The sequence below is a fragment of the Ranitomeya imitator genome, chromosome 5 (genome assembly GCF_032444005.1).
Source record: "Ranitomeya imitator isolate aRanImi1 chromosome 5, aRanImi1.pri, whole genome shotgun sequence".
NCBI lineage: Eukaryota > Metazoa > Chordata > Amphibia > Anura > Dendrobatidae > Ranitomeya > Ranitomeya imitator.
In genome coordinates, this window is record NC_091286.1 from 329,828,810 (window position 1) to 329,850,078 (window position 21,269).

Here is a 21,269-nt window from a genome sequence, read left to right on the forward strand (position 1 = left end):
AGCCTTTGTGTGTCTGGCCATTAAAATAGAACTTTATTATCTCTATACACTGCAGGACAGATTGTCCTTTAGTCCATTTAGGGGACTTGAGCCTGCAAAGTAAATGGCGTTCTCCACTTATATCATAAAGAAATTTAAAAAAAAAGGCTATTTAGTAACACCACTTACATAAAATAACCTATACAATATCTTTGAATCATATCGCCATAATCCTACAGGTTGGCTGTACTATGTTGCCAGGTTATTTTAACCATACAATGAATGACTTAAAAATAAAACGCAATAAGAAACAGCACAAATGTAACTCTTCACCATTTCACCACATTTGGATGGTGGTGTTCAAAACTACAACTCCTCCTAAGGAAAAAAAACAATACACGCCTTCATATGGTGAGGTCAACAGAAAAATTATAAAGTTCTAGCTCTTGCAAGAAGGGGGAAGAAAGATGAAAATTGGCTATAGCGGGAAGGAGTTAATGCCTATTATTTTATTACTTGTAGTTAACTTTACCAAGCTATTAATTTTTATCATTCACAATTTGAAGTGTTATATACCCATTGGCACTGGCAGGAGGGTGGTGCAGCGGAGCACATACACACATCTAATGAAAAAGACACAGATCCCATAACAGAAGAATAAAATAAAGCAGATATAACACACAAAGGAGCTGTTAGGGCAAACAAGTATCACTTAAGTGCCATTAATTTGCCATAAAAAATAAACCCACCGAGAGAAACATTGAGCGTAATAGCAGCATAATATTATAATATAAATTCTGCAAAGTTCAATGAAAGGTGAAAATGGCAACAGTGCAAAGCTTAAAATAGGAAGCGGCTGACAAGGTTTTCTAGGGTGTAATGCCGTAAACCAGGCTCTGAGATTCCGCAAGAATGTACGTGATGTAAATAGGTCCCATAATTTTATTCTAGAAGCCTTTTATTAGTTTTTGATGCCTTTAAAGCATTTTGCAACATAGTGCTAAATATACCCTTCTGTTGCAACTCGTCTGTGCCACTTTCAGCATTTCTTACAATAAGGATAGGACTAGTGATTTAACCTTATGTACTTGTTTAACCCCTTAATGACCGCCAATACGTCTTTTAACTGACCTGAGATATAAGAGAATAGCCTCCCCATACAGATGACAATCCAGCATCTGTTGGTTGTACACTATAGCTGACAACTTGCTGTATCAGCCACGATCAGTATTTGCGCCTTCTAAGGCCATGTTCACACAGTGCGTTTTTTACCGCGGAACCGCGGCGGTTTTGCCGCTGCGGTTCCGCAGCTGTTTTCCATGCAGGGTACAGTACACTGTACCCTATGGAAAACAGGACACACTGTGCACATGGTCCGGAAATTGTAAAAAAAAAGACGCGCTGAATAGCTCCCGGAAAAAAGAAGGAGCATGTCAATTCTTTTTCCGGAGCCGCAGCGGTTCTGCACCCATAGACCTCCATTGTGAGGTCCAAACCGCAGTAAAACCCGCAGATCAAAAATATATCTGCGGGTCTTACTGCGGTTTGATGTGCAGAACCGCTGCAGCAGGAAGTGCGGGGAGCGGGCGGAAGTGCGTGGGCGGAGTGTGGCTGCCCCCCCCGTGTTCCGATCCCGCCCCCCCGTGCTCCGATGCCCCCCCCCAGTGCTCCGATGCCCCCCCCCCAGTGCTCTGATGCCCCCCCCCCGTGCCCTAATCTCCCCCCCTTATACTCACCCGGCGTCCCGGTGTCCGTCCGGCCGTCTTCTCCCTGGGCGCCGCCATCTTGCAAAATGGCGGGCGCATGCGCAGTGCGCCCGCCGAATCTGCCGGCCGGCAGATTCGTTCCAAAGTGCATTTTGATCACTGAGATATAACCTATCTCAGTGATCAAAATAAAAAAATAGTAAATGACACCCCCCCCCTTTGTCACCCCCATAGGTAGGGACAATAAAAAAAATAAAGAATTTTTTTTTTTTTTTTTTTCACTAAGGTTAGAATAGGGGTAGGGGTAGGGTTAGGGGTAGGGTTAGGGTTAGGGTTAGGGGTAGGGTTAGGGGTAGGGGTAGGGGTAGGGTTAGGGTTAGGGTTAGGGGTAGGGGTAGGGTAGGGGTAGGGGTAGGGGTAGGGGTAGGGTTAGGGGTAGGGTATTTTCAGCCATTTTAACCCTAAAAAAATTCCTAGAAAACACACAGACTCTGGCTAGAAAACTGCATCAAAAAAACGCATCAAAAAACGCATCAAAAACGGACCAAAAAAGGACCAAAAAAAGGACCTGCGTTTTCTGCCAAGAGCTGCAGTTTTTTAAAAAACAGTCAGGAAAAAAAAAGGATGGAAATCCTGAACGTGTGAACATACCCTAAATCTGTTTAACCCCTTAGATGCTGCTGTCAATAGTGACTACATCATTATAAATGGTTAACAGAGTGTGGGGGCTTCTTCTTTATCCCAATTGGTGCCCTCAGATCATGATTTTGTTTTACTGATGTTTGCGATGGCAATTCATGACCAAATAGCGGCCTTAGAGTCTGCCGGCTATAGTAACCTGTTTAGAAGTTAGCAACATTTAGGTGGTAAAAATACACATTTTCATTTCTGTCATGCCATTTTGCAATAATTCCTGTAAAGCACCTGAAGGGTTAATAAACTACCTGACAGCAGTTTTCAATATGTTTAGGGGTGCTGTTTTTAAAATGGTATCACGTTTGGGGGTTTCCCAATATATGGGACCCCTAAAGTCACTTTAAACATGGATAAGTCCCTAAAAAAATAAATGTGGTAAATTTCTTTGAAAAAATGAAAAATTGCTGCTACATTTTTAAACCTCCTAAAATGCTAACAAAATAAAATAACATTTTACAAATGGTGCTGATGTAAAGCAGACATGTGGGGAATGTTATTTATTAATGGTTTGCTGTTGTATGACTATCTGGATTAAAGGGATAATCATTCAAATTTAGAAAATTGCTAATTTTTTAAAATTTTTCTCAAATTTTTTATATTTTTTATAAATAAACACAAAAAATGTTGAACTAAATTTACCATTATCATAAAGTATAATGTGTCACGAAAAAACAATCTCAAAATCACTGGGATTTGTTGAAGCGTTGCAGAGTTATTACCACATAAAGTGACACTGGTCAGATTTCAAAAATTTGGCTCGGTCACTAAGGGGTTAATGCATGTTCACAGCAATCCAATCCATACACGTCTGTGATTTTGACATAAGGCTGCTATTCTGATCCATGTGATGCTCTTCCTTTCTCCATGGAGAGAACCTGTCAGCTCTCTGGTCATGTCTATTTTAGCCTGTTTTTATCACGTATTTTCCATTAACCCCTTCCCGACCTTTGACGCCACGTAGGCGTCATGAAAGTCGGTGCCAATCCGACCCATGACGCCTATGCGGCGTCATGGAAAGATCGCGTCCCTGCAGACCGGGTGAAAGGGTTAACTTCCATTTCACCCGATCTGCAGGGACAGGGGGAGTGGTAGTTTAGCCCAGGGGGGGTGGCTTCACCCCCTCGTGGCTACGATCGCTCTGATTGGCTGTTGAAAGTGAAACTGCCAATCAGAGCGATTTGTAATATTTCACCCATTATAACGGGTGAAATATTACAATCCAGCCATGGCCGATGCTGCAATATCATCGGCCATGGCTGGAAATACTAGTGTGCCCCCACCCCACCCCTCCGATCGCCCCCCCACCCCCCCGATCTGGCCGGTACACTGCTCCGGCTCCCCTCCGTCCAGTGCTCCGCTCCCCCCCGTGCTCGTGTCCGCTCCCCCCGTGCTCCAATCACCCCCCCGTGCTCCAATCACCCCCCCTGCACTCCGATCCACCCCCCCCGTGCTCCGTTCCACCCCCGTGCTCCATTCCAGCCCCCCCGTGCTCCGTTCCACGCCCCCGCGCTCCGTTCCACCCCTCCCGCGCTCCGATTCCCCCCCCGTGCTCCGATCCCCCCCCCCCCCGTGGTCCCCCCCCCACCCTATCATACTTACCGATCCAGCCGTGGTCCCGTCCGTCTTCTCCCGGGCGCCGCCATCTTCCAAAATGGCGGGCGCATGCGCAGTGCGCCCGCCGAATCTGCCGGCCGGCAGATTCGTTCCAAAGTGCATTTTGATCACTGAGATATAATCTATCTCAGTGATCAAAATAAAAAAAATAATAAATGACCCCCCCCCTTTGTCACCCCCATAGGTAGGGACAATAAAAAAATAAAGAAATTTTTTTTTTTCCACTAATGTTAGAATAGGGGTAGGGTTAGGGGTAGGGGTAGGGTTAGGGTTAGGGGTAGGGTTAGGGCTAGGGTTAGGGTTAGGGTTAGGAATGTGCACACGTATTCTGGTCCTCTGCGGATTTTTCCGCTGCGGATTTGATAAATCCACAGTGCTAAACCGCTGCGGATTTATGGCGGATTTACCGCGTTTTTTTCTGCGCATTTCACTGCGGTTTTACAATTGCGATTTTCTATTGGAGCAGTTGTAAAACCGCTGCGGAATCCGCACAAAGAAGTGACATGCTGCGGAATGTAAACCGCTGCGTTTCCGTGCAGTTTTTCCGCAGCATGTGTACAGCGATTTTTGTTTCCCATAGGTTTACATTGAACTGTACACTCATGGGAAACTGCTGCGGATCCGCAGCGTTTTCCGCAGCGTGTGCACATACCTTTAGAATTAGGCTATGTGCACACGGTGCTGATTTGGCTGCGGATTCGCAGCAGTGTTCCATCAGGTTTACAGTACCATGTAAACATATGAAAAACCAAATCCGCTGTGCCCATGGTGCGGAAAATACCGCGCGGGAACGCTGCGTTGTATTTTCCGCAGCATGTCAATTCTTTGTGCGGATTCCGCAGCGTTTTACACCTGTTCCTCAATAGGAATCCGCAGGTGAAATCCGCACAAAAAACACTGGAAATCCGCGGAAAATCCGCAGGTAAAACACAGTGCCTTTTACCCGCAGATTTTTCAAAAATGGTGCGGAAATATCTCACACGAATCCGCAACGTGGGCACATAGCCTTAGGGTTAGGGTTGGAATTAGGGTTGTGGTTAGGGTTAGGGGTGTGTTGGGGTTAGTGTTGTGGTTAGGGGTGTGTTGGGGTTAGGGTTGTGATTAGGATTATGGCTACAGTTGGGATTAGGGTTAGGGGTGTGTTGGGGTTAGTGTTGGAGTTAGAATTGAGGGGTTACCACTGTTTAGGCACATCAGGGGTCTCCAAACGCAACATGGCGCCACCATTGAGTCCAGCCAATCTCGTATTCAAAAAGTCAAATGGTGCTCCCTCACTTCTGAGCCCTGACGTGTGCCCAAACAGTGGTTTACCCCCACATATGGGGTACCAGCATACTCAGGACAAACTGCGCAACAATTACTGGGGTCCAATTTCTCCTGTTACCCTTGTGAATCTAAAAAAATGCTTGCTAAAACATAATTTTTGAGGAAAGAAAAATGATTTTTTATTTTCACGGCTCTGCGTTGTAAACGTCTGTGAAGCACTTGGGGGTTCAAAGTGCTCACCACACATCTAGATAAGTTCCTTTGGGGGTCTAGTTTCCAAAATGGGGTCACTTGTGGGGGGTTTCTACTGTTAAGCCACATCAGGGGCTCTGCAAACGCAACGTGACGCCCACAGAGCATTCCATCAAAGTCTGCATTTCAAAACGTCACTACTTCACTTCCGAGCCCCGGCATGTGCCCAAACAGTGATTTACCCCCACATATGGGGTATCAGCGTACTCAGGAGAAACTGGACAACAACTTTTGGGGTCAAATTTCTCCTGTTACCCTTGGGAAAATAAAAAATTGCAGGCTAAAAGATCATTTTTGAGAAAATAATTTTTTTTTTTATTTTCATGGCTCTGCGTTATAAACTTCTGTGAAGCACTTGGGGGTTCAAAGTCCTCACCACACATCTAGATTAGTTCCTTTGGGGGTCTAGTTTCTAAAATGGTGTCATTTCTGGGGGATCTCCAATGTTTAGGCACACAGGGGCTCTCCAAACGTGACATGGTGTCCGCTAATGATTGGAGCTAATTTTCCATTTAAAAAGCCAAATGGCGTGCCATCCCTTCCGAGCCCTGCCGTGCGCCCAAACAGTGGTTTACCCCCACATATGGGGTATCAGCGTACTCAGGACAAACTGGACAACAATATTTGGGGTCCAATTTCTCCTATTATCCTTGGCAAAATAGGAAATTCCAGGCTAAAAAATCATTTTTGAGGAAAGAAAAATTATTTTTTATTTTCATGGCTCTGCGTTATAAACTTCTGTGAAGCACCTGGGGGTTTAAAGTGCTCAATATGCATCTAGATAAGTTCCCTGGGGGGTCTAGTTTCCAAAATGGGGTCACTTGTGCGGGAGCTCCAATGTTTAGGCACACAGGGGCTCTCCAAACGCGACATGGTGTCCGCTAACAATTGGAGCTAATTTTCCATTCAAAAAGTCAAATGGCGCGCCTTCTCTTCCGAGCCCTGCCGAGTGCCCAAACAGTGGTTTACCCCCACATATGAGGTATCGGCGTACTCGGGAGAAATTGCCCAACAAATTTTATGATCCATTTTATCCTACTGCCCATGTGAAAATGAAAAAATTGAGGCGAAAAGAATTTTTTTGTGAAAAAAAATTACTTTTTCATTTTTACAGATCAATTTGTGAAGCACCTGAGGGTTTAAAGTGCTCACTAGGCATCTAAATTAGTTCCTTGGGGGGTCTAGTTTCCAAAATGGGGTCACTTGTGGGGGAGCGCCAATGTTTAGGCACACAGGAGCTATCCAAACGCGACATGGTGTCCGCTAACGATGGAAATAATTTTTCATTCAAAAAGTCAAATGGCGCTCCTTCCCTTCCGAGCCTTACCATGTGCCCAAACAGTGGTTTACCTCCACATGTGAGGTATTGGTGTACTCAGGAGAAATTGCCCAACACATTTTAGGATCCATTTTATCCTGTTGCCCATGTGAAAATGAAAAAATTGAGGTTAAAAGAATTTTTTTGTGAAAAAAAAAAGTACTTTTTCATTTTTACGGATCAATTTGTGAAGCACCTGGGGGTTCAAAGTGCTCACTATGCATCTAGATAAGTTCCTTGGGGCGTCTAGTTTCCAAAATGGGGTCACTTGTGGGGGAGCTCCAATTTTTAGGCACACGGGGGCTCTCCAAACGTGACATGGTGTCCGCTAAAGAGTGGAGCCAATTTTTGATTCAAAAAGTCAAATGGCGCTCCTTCCCTTCCAAGCCCTGCCGTGCGCCAAAACAGTGGTTTACCCCCACATATGAGGTATCAGCGTACTCAGGACAAATTGGACAACAACTTTCGTGGTTCAGTTTCTCCTTTTACCATTGGGAAAATAAAAAAATTGTTGCTAAAAGATAATTTTTGTGACTAAAAAGTTAAATGTTCATTTTTTCCTTCCATGTTGCTTCTGCTGCTGTGAAGCACCTGAAGGGTTAATAAACTTCTTGAATGTGGTTTTGAGTACCTTGAGGGGTGCAGTTTTTAGAATGGTGTCACTTTTGGGTATTTTCAGCCAAATAGACCCCTCAAACTGACTTCAAATGTGAGGTGGTCCCTAAAAAAAATGGTTTTGTAAATTTCGTTGTAAAAATGACAAATCGCTGGTCGAATTTTAACCCTTATAACTTCCTAACAAAAAAAAATTTTGTTTCCAAAATTGTGCTGATGTAAAGTAAACATGTGGGAAATGTTATTTATTAACTATTTTGTGTCACATATCTCTCTGGTTTAACAGAATAAAAATTCAAAATGTGAAAATTGCGAAATTTTCAAAATTTTCGCCAAATTTCCGTGTTTATCACAAATAAATGCAGAATTTATTGACCTAAATTTACCACTAACATGAAGCCCAATATGTCACGAAAAAACAATCTCAGAACCGCTAGGATCCGTTGAAGCGTTCCTGAGTTATTACCTCATAAAGGGACACTGGTCAGAATTGCAAAAAACGGCAAGGTCTTTAAGGTCAAAATAGGCTGGGTCTTGAAGGGGTTAAAGGGAACCTGTCAGCAGGATTGTGCACAGCAACCTACAGACAGTGTCAGGTTGGCGCCATTATACTGATACCTTGGTTGATGAAATTAGTCTTGTGTTGGTTGTTGGTTGTTACTGTTTAATCCTTATTTTCAGTTTTGAGTTAATGCGCCAGCATGGCTTCCGACAGGTCACCGATTCCTCAGTGACCTGCCCCAATATTTTACATAATGAAAATGCATATATGAAGTGTATATATATATATACTAGATTGTGGCCCGATTCTAACGCATCGGGTATTCTAGAATATGCATGTCCCCGTAGTATATGGACAATGATGATTCCAGAATTCGCGGCACACTGTGCCCGTCGCTGATTGGTCGAGGCAACCTTTATGACATCATCGTCGCCATGGCAACCATTATGACATCTACGTCGATACTGTGCCCGTCGCTGAATCAGAAACGTGAGATGTCTACGTCCTTTATGACATCATCGTCGCTGTGCCCGTTGCTGATTGGTCGAGGCCTGGCGGCCTCGACCAATCAGAGAGCCGGGATTTCCAGGACAGACAGACAGACAGAAAGACAGACAGATGGAAAAACCCTTAGACAATTATATATATACTAGATTGTGGCCCGATTCTAACGCATCGGGTATTCTAGAATATGCATGTCCCCGTAGTATATGGACAATGATGATTCCAGAATTCGCGGCAGACTGTGCCCGTCGCTGATTGGTCGAGGCAACCTTTATGACATCATCGTCACCATGGCAACCATTATGACACCTACGTCGATACTGTGCCCGTCGCTGATTGGTCGAAGCGAATTCGCGGCAGACTGTGCCCGTCGCTGATTGGTCGAGGCAACCTTTATGACATCATCATAGCCATGCTGTGCCCGTCGCTGATTGGTCGAGGCCTGGCGGCCTCGACCAATCAGAGACGCGGGATTTCCAGGACAGAAAGACAGGCAGACAGACGGAAAAACCCTTAGGCAATTATATATATATATATATATATATATATATATATATATATATATATATATTGTGTGTGTGTGTATATATATATATATATATATATATATATATATATATATATATATATATATATATATATATATATATATATATATATACACACACACACACACACACACACACACACACACACACACACACACACACACACACACACACACACACACACACACACACACTCACAATCACACTCTAAAACACGAGTCGGTGACCTGTCATAAGCCATGCTGGTGAATACCTAATCAGAAGACCACATGAAGCCGCCCCCGAAACACGGGCATATCATTAACTCAAAACTGAAAATAAAGATTAAACAACAACCACAAGACGGATTTCATCAACCAAGGTATCATTGTAATCAGAATAACGGCGCCGACCTGACACTGTCTGTAGGTTACTGTGCACAATCCTGCTGACGGGTTCCCTTTAAATAATCTGGAACACACTGCCTTAGGCTTCTGCTTTATGCGGTTCCTTTGTTGCTCCTCATGGAAATATGTGAATAAATTGTCAACTGGGTGTTACCATTTCTCTTTATAAAACCCCCCTACCCATACACATTAGGTTAAGTTCACACAAGAGTGTAAAACCTTGTCTAGGTTATTCCAGGCAAACACAATTCATCCATATGGTCTATTTGCAATCCGTATGGAATCTGTTTTTTTTACATTAGCAGTTATTAAAGCACCACTCCAGCATTCTGTTTTTTTTGTTTCACCACCAGAGTGGCATCACTGATTCATACCCCCTGCCCTTAGTAATATACTTAGCAGCCGCTGTCTTCTGTTCTTGGAGGAGCGTCAGTCGGTCTCCAGCAGTCTGTGCCCTGCTGATTGCTCCAGTGTTTGCTGGGCGGATGGAGGTCAGTTCTCAATGTAAGTCTGTGAGAGGCAGAACGAGGTTCTCCTAGACTTACACTGAGAGCCTGTGACCATTACCTCTGACTTCTGGTCAGTCAGAAGCCGCAGTCACAAGATGGCGGAATGGGGCCAGGAAGAGCACAAGATGGCAGCTGGTAAGTATATCACTAGGGGGAAGGGAACATGCGTTAGTGATACCACACTGGCAGTGAAATGAAGGGAAATAAAACCCTGTATTGGTGGTTTAACATTTATTAGACCAAAACAGTTTCCTCTGTTAAGAATTGCAATGTATCCATAAAAATCAGATGATGTACAGTGATCCATATTGGGATCTGTTTTACTTGGGGTTATTTTGCACACTCGTATGTTTAAATAGGCTCATTTGATCCGAAATGCATAAGAAACTAGTGCATGCTGCGTTGGTTTTTTTGTTCTTGCGCAGATTGGATCTGTAATAATAATAATAATAATAAATAAACGCACATATGTGCTGCCTTATAGAATAAAATTGGTACTAGTGCTATCCTTATGATGTCAGTTTTTTCAACCCTTGTACCAAAAATACGGTTTCACGATCTGACAGCGAAGTCCCCCAGCTCCTCCATACACAGAAATGCCAAGCTCGGCCTGTGTTCATGAGAGCTCTCTGTAATGGCACCTATGTTGGCAAATGATCTCCAGAAAACAAAAAGATCAGCTGATGGCGATCCAACGTTTCGTATCTTTCTCTTCCCCTGGGGTCATCCATTGTGGAAGAATCAGGAGGCCCCCATACACACATTCATAAAGTCAGAGTAAGACCTCTTTTCTGAAAAAAAAAAAAAATCTTCCTCAGCCAATTCTGCTGTAACCCACAGATAATACTCTTTTCAATAAGCAGCATGCAGTTAGTAATCATTTAACCCCTTCTAAATAGACAATACATGGTTTCCATTCATCTTCTTGCCTCCAACAACTTGTTTTTTTTTCTGCATGTTCAGTTTTGCTTCCATTGTCCTCTTACGTGCATGGTTGTTTTCCCGCATGTACTTCCATTGTGTAACATTGTGCTGTACACTTTCATGCTTTTGTGAATTGTGCCCTGTACCACTTGTAGTCCTTTGCATGTGTATTGTGTATGTGTTTTTGCAGCCTATACCAAGCCTAAACGAGGCCACCGTAAAACTGCTTCATTTGGCAATATTCTGGATGTCCCTGAGATCATCATAACAGGTACTACAGGACGATAATACCCTTTTTGTAAGCCAACGATTAATGAAGGCAAATCATACAAACGCTTCTCACTCCAATTTTTTTGTCTGGGTAGTTTTCAACAATTTAACCAGGGCTGTGGAGTCGGTCGGTATAAAATAGACCAACTCCTAAAGTATATAATAAATTGGGTCCAGTAGTCCAATGCAGGATGTGCTGTAAATGTTTTCATAATTTGGGAATGTTCTGAAATGTCCTATACATGTTTGTTCTGTTCCTGATCTAAGGATCTCGGCTTTTAGCTGAGATGAATCTGTGCTGCACTTTAAGTACATGCTCAGTATTGACCAGTGCTGTGGCGTCGTAGGTGACATGAATCTGTGCTGCACTTTAAGGACATGCTCAGTAGTGCGGCAGTCGTGCCCTGTATTTAACATCAGAATTTTATGTAGTACGTGTAATTTACCCATAGACATTCTCACATTTCCATAATTTTTTTTTTACACAGTTTGAAAAAAAAATCCAACTACATTGACGGAATAGATGATGATAAAGTTGAGGAAAAAATAAAATCTATCATGCCTGAGGGCAACACACATTCCACTATCATTTGAAATCCACTTGGAAATGTTCACCTTGCAAAAGTCTTGCAAAGTGAACACAATATACAGGTCCTTCTAAAAAAATTAGCATATAGTGTTAAATTTCATTATTTACCATAATGTAATGATTACAATTAAACTTTCATATATTATAGATTCATTATCCACCAACTGAAATTTGTCAGGTCTTTTATTGTTTAAATACTGATGATTTTGGCATACAACTCCTGATAACCCAAAAAACCTGTCTCAATAAATTAGCATATTTCACCCATCCAATCAAATAAAAGTGTTTTTTAATAACAAACAAAAAAACCATCAAATAATAATGTTCAGTTATGCACTCAATACTTGGTCGGGAATCCTTTGGCAGAAATGACTGCTTCAATGCGGCGTGGCATGGAGGCAATCAGCCTGTGACACTGCTGAGATGTTATGGAAGCCCAGGATGCTTCAATAGCGGCCTTAAGCTCATCCAGAGTGTTGGGTCTTGCGTCTCAACTTTCTCTTCACAATATCCCACAGATTCTCTATGGGGTTCAGGTCAGGAGAGTTGGCAGGCCAATTGAGCACAGTAATACCATGGTCAGTAAACCATTTACCAGTGGTTTTGGCACTGTGAGCAGGTGCCAGGTCGTGCTGAAAAATGAAATCTTCATCTCCATAAAGCATTTCAGCCGATGGAAGCATGAAGTGCTCCAAAATCTCCTGATAGCTAGCTGCATTGACCCTGCCCTTGATGAAACACAGTGGACCAACACCAGCAGCTGACATGGCACCTCACACCATCACTGACTGTGGGTACTTGACACTGGACTTCAGGCATTTTGGCATTTCCTTCTCCCCAGTCTTCCTCCAGACTCTGGCACCTTGATTTCCGAATGACATGCAAAATTTGCTTTCATCAGAAAAAAGTACTTGGGACCACTTAGCAACAGTCCAGTGCTGCTTCTCTGTAGCCCAGGTCAGGCGCCTCTGCCGCTGTTTATGGTTCAAAAGTGGCTTTACCTGGGGAATGCGGCACCTGTAGCCCATTTCCTGCACACCAGACTCAGTCCACTGCTTCCTCAGGTTCCCCAAGGTCTGGAATCGGTCCTTCTCCACAATCTTCCTCAGGGTCCGGTCTCCTCTTCTCGTTGTACAGCGTTTTCTGCCACATTGTTTCCTTCCAACAGACTTACCATTGAGGTGCCTTGATACAGCACTCTGGGAACAGCCTATTTGTTGAGAAATTTCTTTCTGGGTCTTACCCTCTTGCTTGAGGGTGTCAATGATGGCCTTCTTGACATCTGTCAGGTCGCTAGTCTTACCCATGATGGGGGTTTTGAGTAATGAACCAGGCAGGGAGTTTATAAAAGCCTCAGGTATCTTTTGCATGTGTTTAGAGTTAATTAGTTGATTCAGAAGATTAGGGTAATAGGTCGTTTAGAGAACCTTTTCTTGATATGCTAATTTATTGAGACAGGTTTTTTGGGTTATCAGGAGTTGTATGCCAAAATCATCAGTATTAAAACAATAAAAGACCTGACAAATTTCAGTTGGTGGATAATGAATCTATAATATATGAAAGTTTAATTGTAATCATTACATTATGGTAAATAATGAAATTTAACACTATATGCTAATTTTTTGAGAAGGACCTGTATATCCAAAAACAGCAGCAGTGCTTAAGTGGGTGCACAGCTTGGTATCAAAGATATCTGAATTAAAAAAAAAAATAATAATAATAATAATGAGGCAGCACATCCAAAATATTGATCAGAGGAGGAAGCAAAAGAGAATCTACAGACAGGACAGCATTGGATAACAGCTAATTTTTTTTGTGAGGCAAAACTTTTCACGACATGTACCGTATTTTAAGCAATGTTTTGCCTCACAGAAAGAATCGGTATACTCTGTTGCTTCCTCCCCTGCACAGGAGCTGTGGTATGATCAGGCCATGTCCCTGCACGGTCAGATCCCCCTTCACCTTGAAAATAATTACCTGAGGGACAACCACAATGTGGGCTGTAGGGTAAGAAGAGGTGATTGTAGTTCATTTTACTTTTATTGATTTGTTGTTGTTTTTTAAAGCATGGCACATATTAAAACAAAAACATTGTATAAAGGCTGCATTTTTAAAAAAAAACTTCTACATAAAAGTACATATTAATAAACAAAAAATACACAACTGGATCAGTAATCGTTAAGTGTAAAATCTCAATCCCCTCCTTATACCGGGGTAGCCTAGAGTGGTGATGAGATCATAGGCATTTTTGATGAGTGTCTGTACTATTCTTTATGGGGTTCAAACTTGGTTCCATTGAGTTTGGACGTTCATCGTCTTCATCGACTCTGACGTCATACAACAGTCTTGCTACTGCCCTGCAAGACTCATTCCATTCAGATGACTATATAATATTTAGTACTTTTTCTGGTACCATTCACATTTTGAAAAGACGAAGTTAAATCCCTTATCTACTCCTAACACCACAGTGAAATGTTTAGTCTTGCGTCTGGCCTCTATCCATCATGGTGCTACTTGGGACTGAAGTGTAATTGGAGTGAGAAGCATTTGATGCTGATTCTTTAGGGTATGTGCACACGTTCAGGTTTTTTCGCGATAAAAACTAGATAAAAAGCGCACTACAAACTGCAGACATATGCATCCTTTCATTTAGAATGCATTCTGCAATTTTTGTGCACATGATGCGTTTTTTTCCGCAAAAAAAAGCAGCATGTTCATTAATTTTGCGGATTTTTCGCGTTTTTCCCGCTATTCTATGCATTGGGAAAAAACGCAAAAAAAAAGCGTCAAACGCCAAAAAAAAACGCATGCGGATTTCTGGCAGAAATGTCCAGTTTTTGTCAGGAAATTTCTGCTAGAAAATCTTGACGTGTGCACATACCCTCAAGCTTCTACTATTAGTGGAATTTAGGAGTGTTTAAAATACCACGCATGCCTCTTCCAAAATAACCTTCTGCTACTAACCACGCTAATTAATTGTCCTCGCCTTCACTTCCATGGTCCGCTCTTCATGTTGTCGTCGCTTGTTTTTATTCTTCTCCCTCTCGAACAGTTATGACTTCATTTCTCATACCATTCCAGCATGTGCACAAGTGCGGAGAATGCTAAATATATTTCTGTCGCAACGTTTAATTCTGGAGAATTTTAGAGCAGTGTTGTTGTTGAATGAGGCACTTTTGCTAGATCACTAGAGGCCATGATGTCTTAATTGCTGCGATTTGTTAGAATGACAGTGTCCTTAGATGCCAATGAAATGTAGAGGTGGAAGTTAAATGAATCTACCTTGTAAAATGAATTTACTCTGGCTCTCGACATTCCATGAATCTGTTTATTGTGAGGCCCAGCTCACACTTAACAAGACTAAAGTTGGGCGCCTGCCACAATCCTAACAGGATGATGAACAATGGACACTTGAAATGGGTGGACAACTGGACATCTTTTACGTGAGCTGGGCATAATAAGAACCCCTAACCAATCATATGAGTGCCCAAAAGTTGAAATTTTAACAATGAACTTATTCATAATAAATTATCTTTGTAATTAATCCAGAGTGTTTGATTTTTCGTATTAATCAGATTGCGTGATGTCATTAAAGATTCCTTACATTTATGTAACATCATTGGCTAGTCACGTAACCAGAGAATTTCTAAAAAAAAAAAAAGTTATCCTGCACCTATATCCACACACCGGGAGGTGAGCGCATTGATGACGTGCCATCCATTGGACGTATTTATTAGGACAGGTACACGAGATCTGGCAAACTCCCGGTGCTTATGTCAGCAATGCCTCCTCTCCCGTTGCCGAAGTGAGAGCCGCTGGATGAGCATTTTATGTATACATGGTGCGAATACAAAATAGTTTTTCATCTGCAGATTTTCATGTGGAAAATTAACTTTAGTACAGAACCAGAATTCTAAATTAGATTTCTGTAAATCTCATTCACGCTAAAAATATGCAGCATGTCTTTCATACTGTGGATATCACAATGGAATTTGCTTTGCAATGGGTGAAATGAGGAAAGTCAACATATTTTTGGCAACAAAATCTGCAGCTATAATCCAAAGCTATACCTCCTAGCGTAGTTTTTATTGGAAAATACCAGATCGTTCGGACAGGTCTGAAGTTCTATATACCTGACTGGAATGGAGCACAGTGTGCATGTCTCCTCTTTAGCTTGATGGGTGGTGGACGCAGTTGGAGTTTGTGACTCTTTGGTGGTGGACACTGCTGAGCTGTGTGACGTGATGGTGGTGGACACAGTTAGGGTTTGTGACCTGATGGTGGTAGTGAATTAGTATTTGGGTGTGTTTGCCTTTCATCTCTCATGTAATGCATGAAAACACTAGATCCTGGCCTGCTCAAGTTTAGTAAAGCTGTCCATAGATCTTTCCCATAGCTTGTCATTGTATGATGGGGAAAGGGGCTGCCTGACTATTTTGATCATATAAATTTAGGACTAATTTCTTGCCTCTATGTAGCATTTCACTTGGAGAATTAGGTTGTGTTTAGCAGATTTTCTCTATCGAAGTATGTGCAATAGTCGTGACTCTACACAAACTGCTGGTAAAATGGGTTGGCTCTTGCAGCAACTGTTCTTTGCATGCAGTAATGAACGGCCACAGTGAGATGTTATGTCATTTAGTATGGCGGCCCAAGAATCTCAAGCATTTACTCAGCTGTTGCTTCAGGCAATTTCAGGGTTTCCTGGTGGCGTGCTGATCTCTTATGTTAATTCACAATACAAACATTACGTATTCCTTAGTCAAGAAATACCGTACTTGTAAAGTGACCTTAGTAATTGGCTTGTTTTCTCTCTGTGTATTCTGGTTCTTTGCACAAGGCATAGTGACAATTCACGTGAATGTTACTAGAAGAGACTTAGGACAATGCTGTCTAATGTAAGATTAGATATGTAGCATTTATGATGGGAGCGGCAGAGAAAACTGGTTAAAGAGCTGAAATAATGCTTGACTTAATTTCGGAGACCTTGAGAAGTGAGACGTGTCTGTATGCACCCATGAAAGCGGGAATTGCAAAGTAGAACAGAGTTGCTGAAGGGCCTAGATGGCTTATTAGGTCAGCATTCCTGACCTAATAAGCCATCAAACAGTATTATGTCAGGCCCTGGAAATAGATGCCGTCATCAGCCTTGGACAGCAAACATTAAAACATGGTGGAGGACAGAACTTTGTGTGATAGGAGTGGTGATTGTCTTGGTATATACTTTCTGTTGGCCAGTTGAGGTTGCAGCTGTCTCTCATTCCTTGTGTGGATCCCTTCCTTCTTTTCTGCCTGTATACTTGTACAAATACCAAGCTTCCACAGTTGTGTCTGTTCAGCTACATATGGGAGTTTGATAAATTCATTTTTGTTTGATACCCAGCAGGGAACGGGCAGCCAAGACGCAGATCTGTGCAGGACCTCAGTATTGTCGGGACAGAATCCAATCAGGTAATGAGCGTGCGATTTCAGCGGGCGCAGTGCATTCTGAAGTGTACGTTCTGCTGGAGATTTACAGTCCTGGCCGAAGGTTTTGAGACTGACACAAATTTTGTTTTTTTTACAAAGTTTGCTTCAGTGATTTTAGATCTTGTAGTTAGTCAGATGTTATAAGGCTACTTAAGTATAATTTTATAAGTTTTTACAGTTTTATATACAATGACATCAAGTTTATATTAAGACTCTATTTGTATTACAAGAATTCTGCAGTTCGCCCTGACATGTTGAATATCAATTTTGGGGTCAAATGCTGAATGATGACAACCCATTCTTATCTAATCAGTGCTTGGAGTTTATCACAGTTTTTGTTTGTGCATGCGCATTGTGAAGCTTGACCATGGCTTCCCAATGAGTTTCCTTGCCATGAACCCAAAATTTCAATATTTTCTTCTCTGAGCCAAATGTTTTTTTCATTTTTGCCTTGTGGTATTGTGCTCTCATCTGGAAAAAGTATTGTTCATCACAAAATTGTCCCTGGATCGTTTGGAGAAGTTGGTTGATCTTGTAGGATGATTAGATCCCATTCATTATTCATGGAAAGGAATGAACTAGGAGACAAACCAGCGCAATTGGGTCTCATCCGATGATATGGAAGAGTGAGAGAAGTGAGACCACTCACCTGGTGTGGTTGCAATTCAGCAACGTGAGATAAGCATATATTACAGCTGCTGCAGGACACCAATCACAAGTGGACGCATTGAATGACACCTCCTTACTGCTTTTCATTCTTTATTCATGGCAGCTTTCTTAGGCAAAATTGTGAGCAAGCCCACTCCATCCACTGGATAAAAAACGCCCCCACACATGAATGGTCTCAGGATGCTTTACTGTTGTCATGACACAAGACTTATGGTAGTGATCACCTTTTTTTCTCAGGACAATCCTTTCTCCAGATGCCCCAAACAGTCTGTGCTTCGTCAGAAAATTACTTTTATCCCACTACACGGCAGTCCAATGTTTGTACTTCCTGCAGTTATTTTTCTGATAATGATCAATGTTTTTCTAGCATAATGGAGCACCATGTCACGAGGCAAAAGTGATAACTATGTAGCTCTGAAGAACTTCCCACATCTCAATTTTATTCGGAACCTGTGATCAGTCCTCATCAAGACGTGGGTGGAGAAATACACAAAAACTGATTAAACTCCAAGGGCTAGTTAGGAAAGAATGGGTTGTCATCAGCCAGGATTTGGTCCACAAGCCGATATAGAGTATGCCAGGGCCAACTGCAGTAGCCCTGAAAAATAAGGGTCAAAGCTTTAAATATTGAGTCTTTACATAAGTTTCATTTGTCATTAAAAGTGTAAACCCTTATTAAATTGTTATAATTGTACTTCAGTAATCATGGAAAAATCTGACTAAAAGATCTAAAAATGCTGAAGCCGCAAACTTTGTGAAAATCAAAGTTAGTTGTCAGTCTCAAAGCTATTGGCCATGACTGTAGGCTTGTTTTCACTGGACTCGCATTAAAGTAGGTCTCCGATTATATACTGGTCCCCTAATTCTTGTAGTGGAAAAAAGTATTTTTAGGATGCTTGCTTTTATTTTTTGATTTTGTCAGCTTCTGTAAAAGTTAAAAAAAAAAAATTAAAACAGAACATTTTGGGTCTGAAACCAAAATATTGTTTAGTGGTGCGCATCACTTTACACCAAAAGTAGTTTTGTAATTAATGCTTCCTAATATCTAGTTTGATAACCTCTAAGCGCTAATGCTTCACCAGATAGTGTTTGACTCTGTATCTTTCCTAAACTGTTCAGGAAAGTAGAAGTAGCAGCAGATCCTCCAGTCCTAGTGTAAGGATGATTACTACCTCAGGACCAACCCCTGACAAGCCGACACGTGGTATTCCATGGGTTCCTGATGATTCAGGTAGTATTAAGTTTTTACTAAGCATTTATCCTGCACTCTCCGCTGAGCGCTTATGTCGGGGTTTCCATGTAAATTCCCCAAAACCACAATTCAGACACAACCCCCAATAGAACCACTCACTTATGAGGCAGATGGAGTCACTTTGGACTGGTTTCTGTTTCGGTGGTGGCCCATCAAGTGTGGATGACCACAGATCTATGAACACCTAAAAAGATTGATACGACTGAAGCAGACGCCAAATGGATTATGCATTGTCTCCATCTGCCTCATGGGTGGTTCCGTTGAAGCTTTCATCTGAATCGCATATTTGTGGGATTTACACAGAAACTCCGACGTAAGTGGTAAGTTTAGAATACAAGAATGTGATTCCAGCCTCATACTGGAAGCAATAAAAAATATTATGTGCCCCAAAATGTTACCAATAAAAATCATAATTTATCCCGCACAAAACCAGCCCCCACTAAGATCTCTCATCTGTCACTGGAATTATAGGGTTTCCTATGTCACTGCTAGAACAAAGACTCTGGAAAAGCACCACAGCTCCCACCCCCTCAAATAAAATCCAGTTAATTCTACGTTTCCCAACGCTCTACCCCCCTCCCCCCCACCACACACCACCTTCTTTGGAGTACCACTGTGCCTAATCTACAGTAAGCAGTTACATGTGGGGAGAGAGCACTTAACAATTTACAGGGTACGTGTCATAAGAAGCACAAGATGGACACAATATATGGGGGTGCCACAATGTATGGGCACTAAACTGGTAGATTTGTAATTCTCAAAAAAAAACAAAAAGTCTGGCATGGATGTTGAAAAAGTCACTACAGCCATAGATGAATTCATTGATGGGTGCAATTTCTACAATGGGGTCACTTTTGGGGGTTTTCTGCCTTTCGGACACCTTAGGGGCTACGCAAAGGTCACCTGCAAACTAGTCTAGCAAAATCTGTGCTTCAAAAAGCCAAATAGCTCTAGTTCCTTGTCAGCCCTGACATGTGGCCTAACAGTAATTTGACAACAAATGGGAGAAATTGAGCAAAAAATTATGGGGTTCAGTTTCGCCTATTACTATTGTGTACATGGTAAATTTGCAGCAAATGCAAAAATTACAGTTACCACACTGCGGCTTTAAGTCTCCTCATCTCGGCCTGCTTAGCATGTCAATCTCCGCAAGGAGAAACGATAGTTTTACCACAAAAATGTCATATTTCCACATATCAATGTTATAAAATTCTGTGAGGAACGTAAGGAATCAGAATACTCACTACACCCCCAGGTGAATGCCTTAGGCAGTGGAGTTTCCAATATGGGGTGACCTTAGGGAGGTTTCTGCTGTTCTGGCACCTCAGAGGCGCTCCGCTAATGGAGCCCACAATCTGGTCAAACAAAATCTGTGTTATAAAAGCCAAATAGCGCTCCTTCCCATCCGATTCCTGGCGTGTGCTCAAATTGTAGTGTACAACCACATATGGGGTATTGCCACATTCGGGAGAAATTGCATAGCAAACTGTGGGGTCCAATTTCTCCCATTACCCCATGTGTAAATTAGAAATTTAAAGTGAACCTGTCAGCAATTTTGGCTAATACGAGTTATGGCCATCCCCTTTCAGGGCTGATATACAGCCCTTCTTACAATCCCCGTCCTCCTGCTTGCTTTGAGTGTATGACGCGTCCCTTCGTATAGAAGTGCGCCTGCTGAGGAGACACGTCATCCACACAAAGCAAGGAGGAGGGTGGCATCACAAGAAGAAGGGAGGCGCCTAACCAAGAAGAGCAACACTCCTCGGAGCAGACCACCGCGCTGGTGAGTATAATAAAAGTTATTTTTCAGTTCTTCTATGTTGGGTTATAGATATACAGCATTATAAAATTCTAGATCAGCCCTAAAGGGTGATGGCTAGATCTCATATCGGCCAAACTTGGTGACAGGTTCCCTTTAATGCTAAAACAGTATTTTCGAGGGAAAAAAATATTTTTTGTTCTCACATCTAAATATTATCAAGTTTGGTACATAAAACAATAAAAAAATCAAACATACACATATTTGGTATCGCCACGTTCAGAATCGCCCGATCTATTAAAAGGAGTAATCTGATCACTAAACGGCATAGCGAGAAAGTCAAAACGCCAGAATTACATTTTTTTTTTGGTCTCCGCGACATTGCATTAAAAGTTTGGAATTTTTTTTCACCGCTTAGATAAAAAAAGAACCTAGACATATT

General features: G+C 42.1%; 1 protein-coding gene across 3 annotated transcripts in view; it reads left to right on the plus strand.

Moving 5' to 3' along the window:
* MAP3K7 (mitogen-activated protein kinase kinase kinase 7) overlaps positions 1–21,269 on the plus strand; it is a 111,700-nt gene that overhangs the window by 77,627 nt on the left and 12,804 nt on the right. The window contains exons 12-14 of one of the 3 annotated variants that reach the window (XM_069726353.1): positions 11,010–11,090; positions 17,062–17,129; positions 18,936–19,047. In XM_069726353.1, coding sequence (XP_069582454.1) covers positions 11,010–11,090; positions 17,062–17,129; positions 18,936–19,047 — 261 coding nt within the window. The remainder of the gene's footprint in view (positions 1–11,009; positions 11,091–17,061; positions 17,130–18,935; positions 19,048–21,269) is intronic. The other 2 variants (XM_069726355.1, XM_069726354.1) reach the window with 2 other exon arrangements.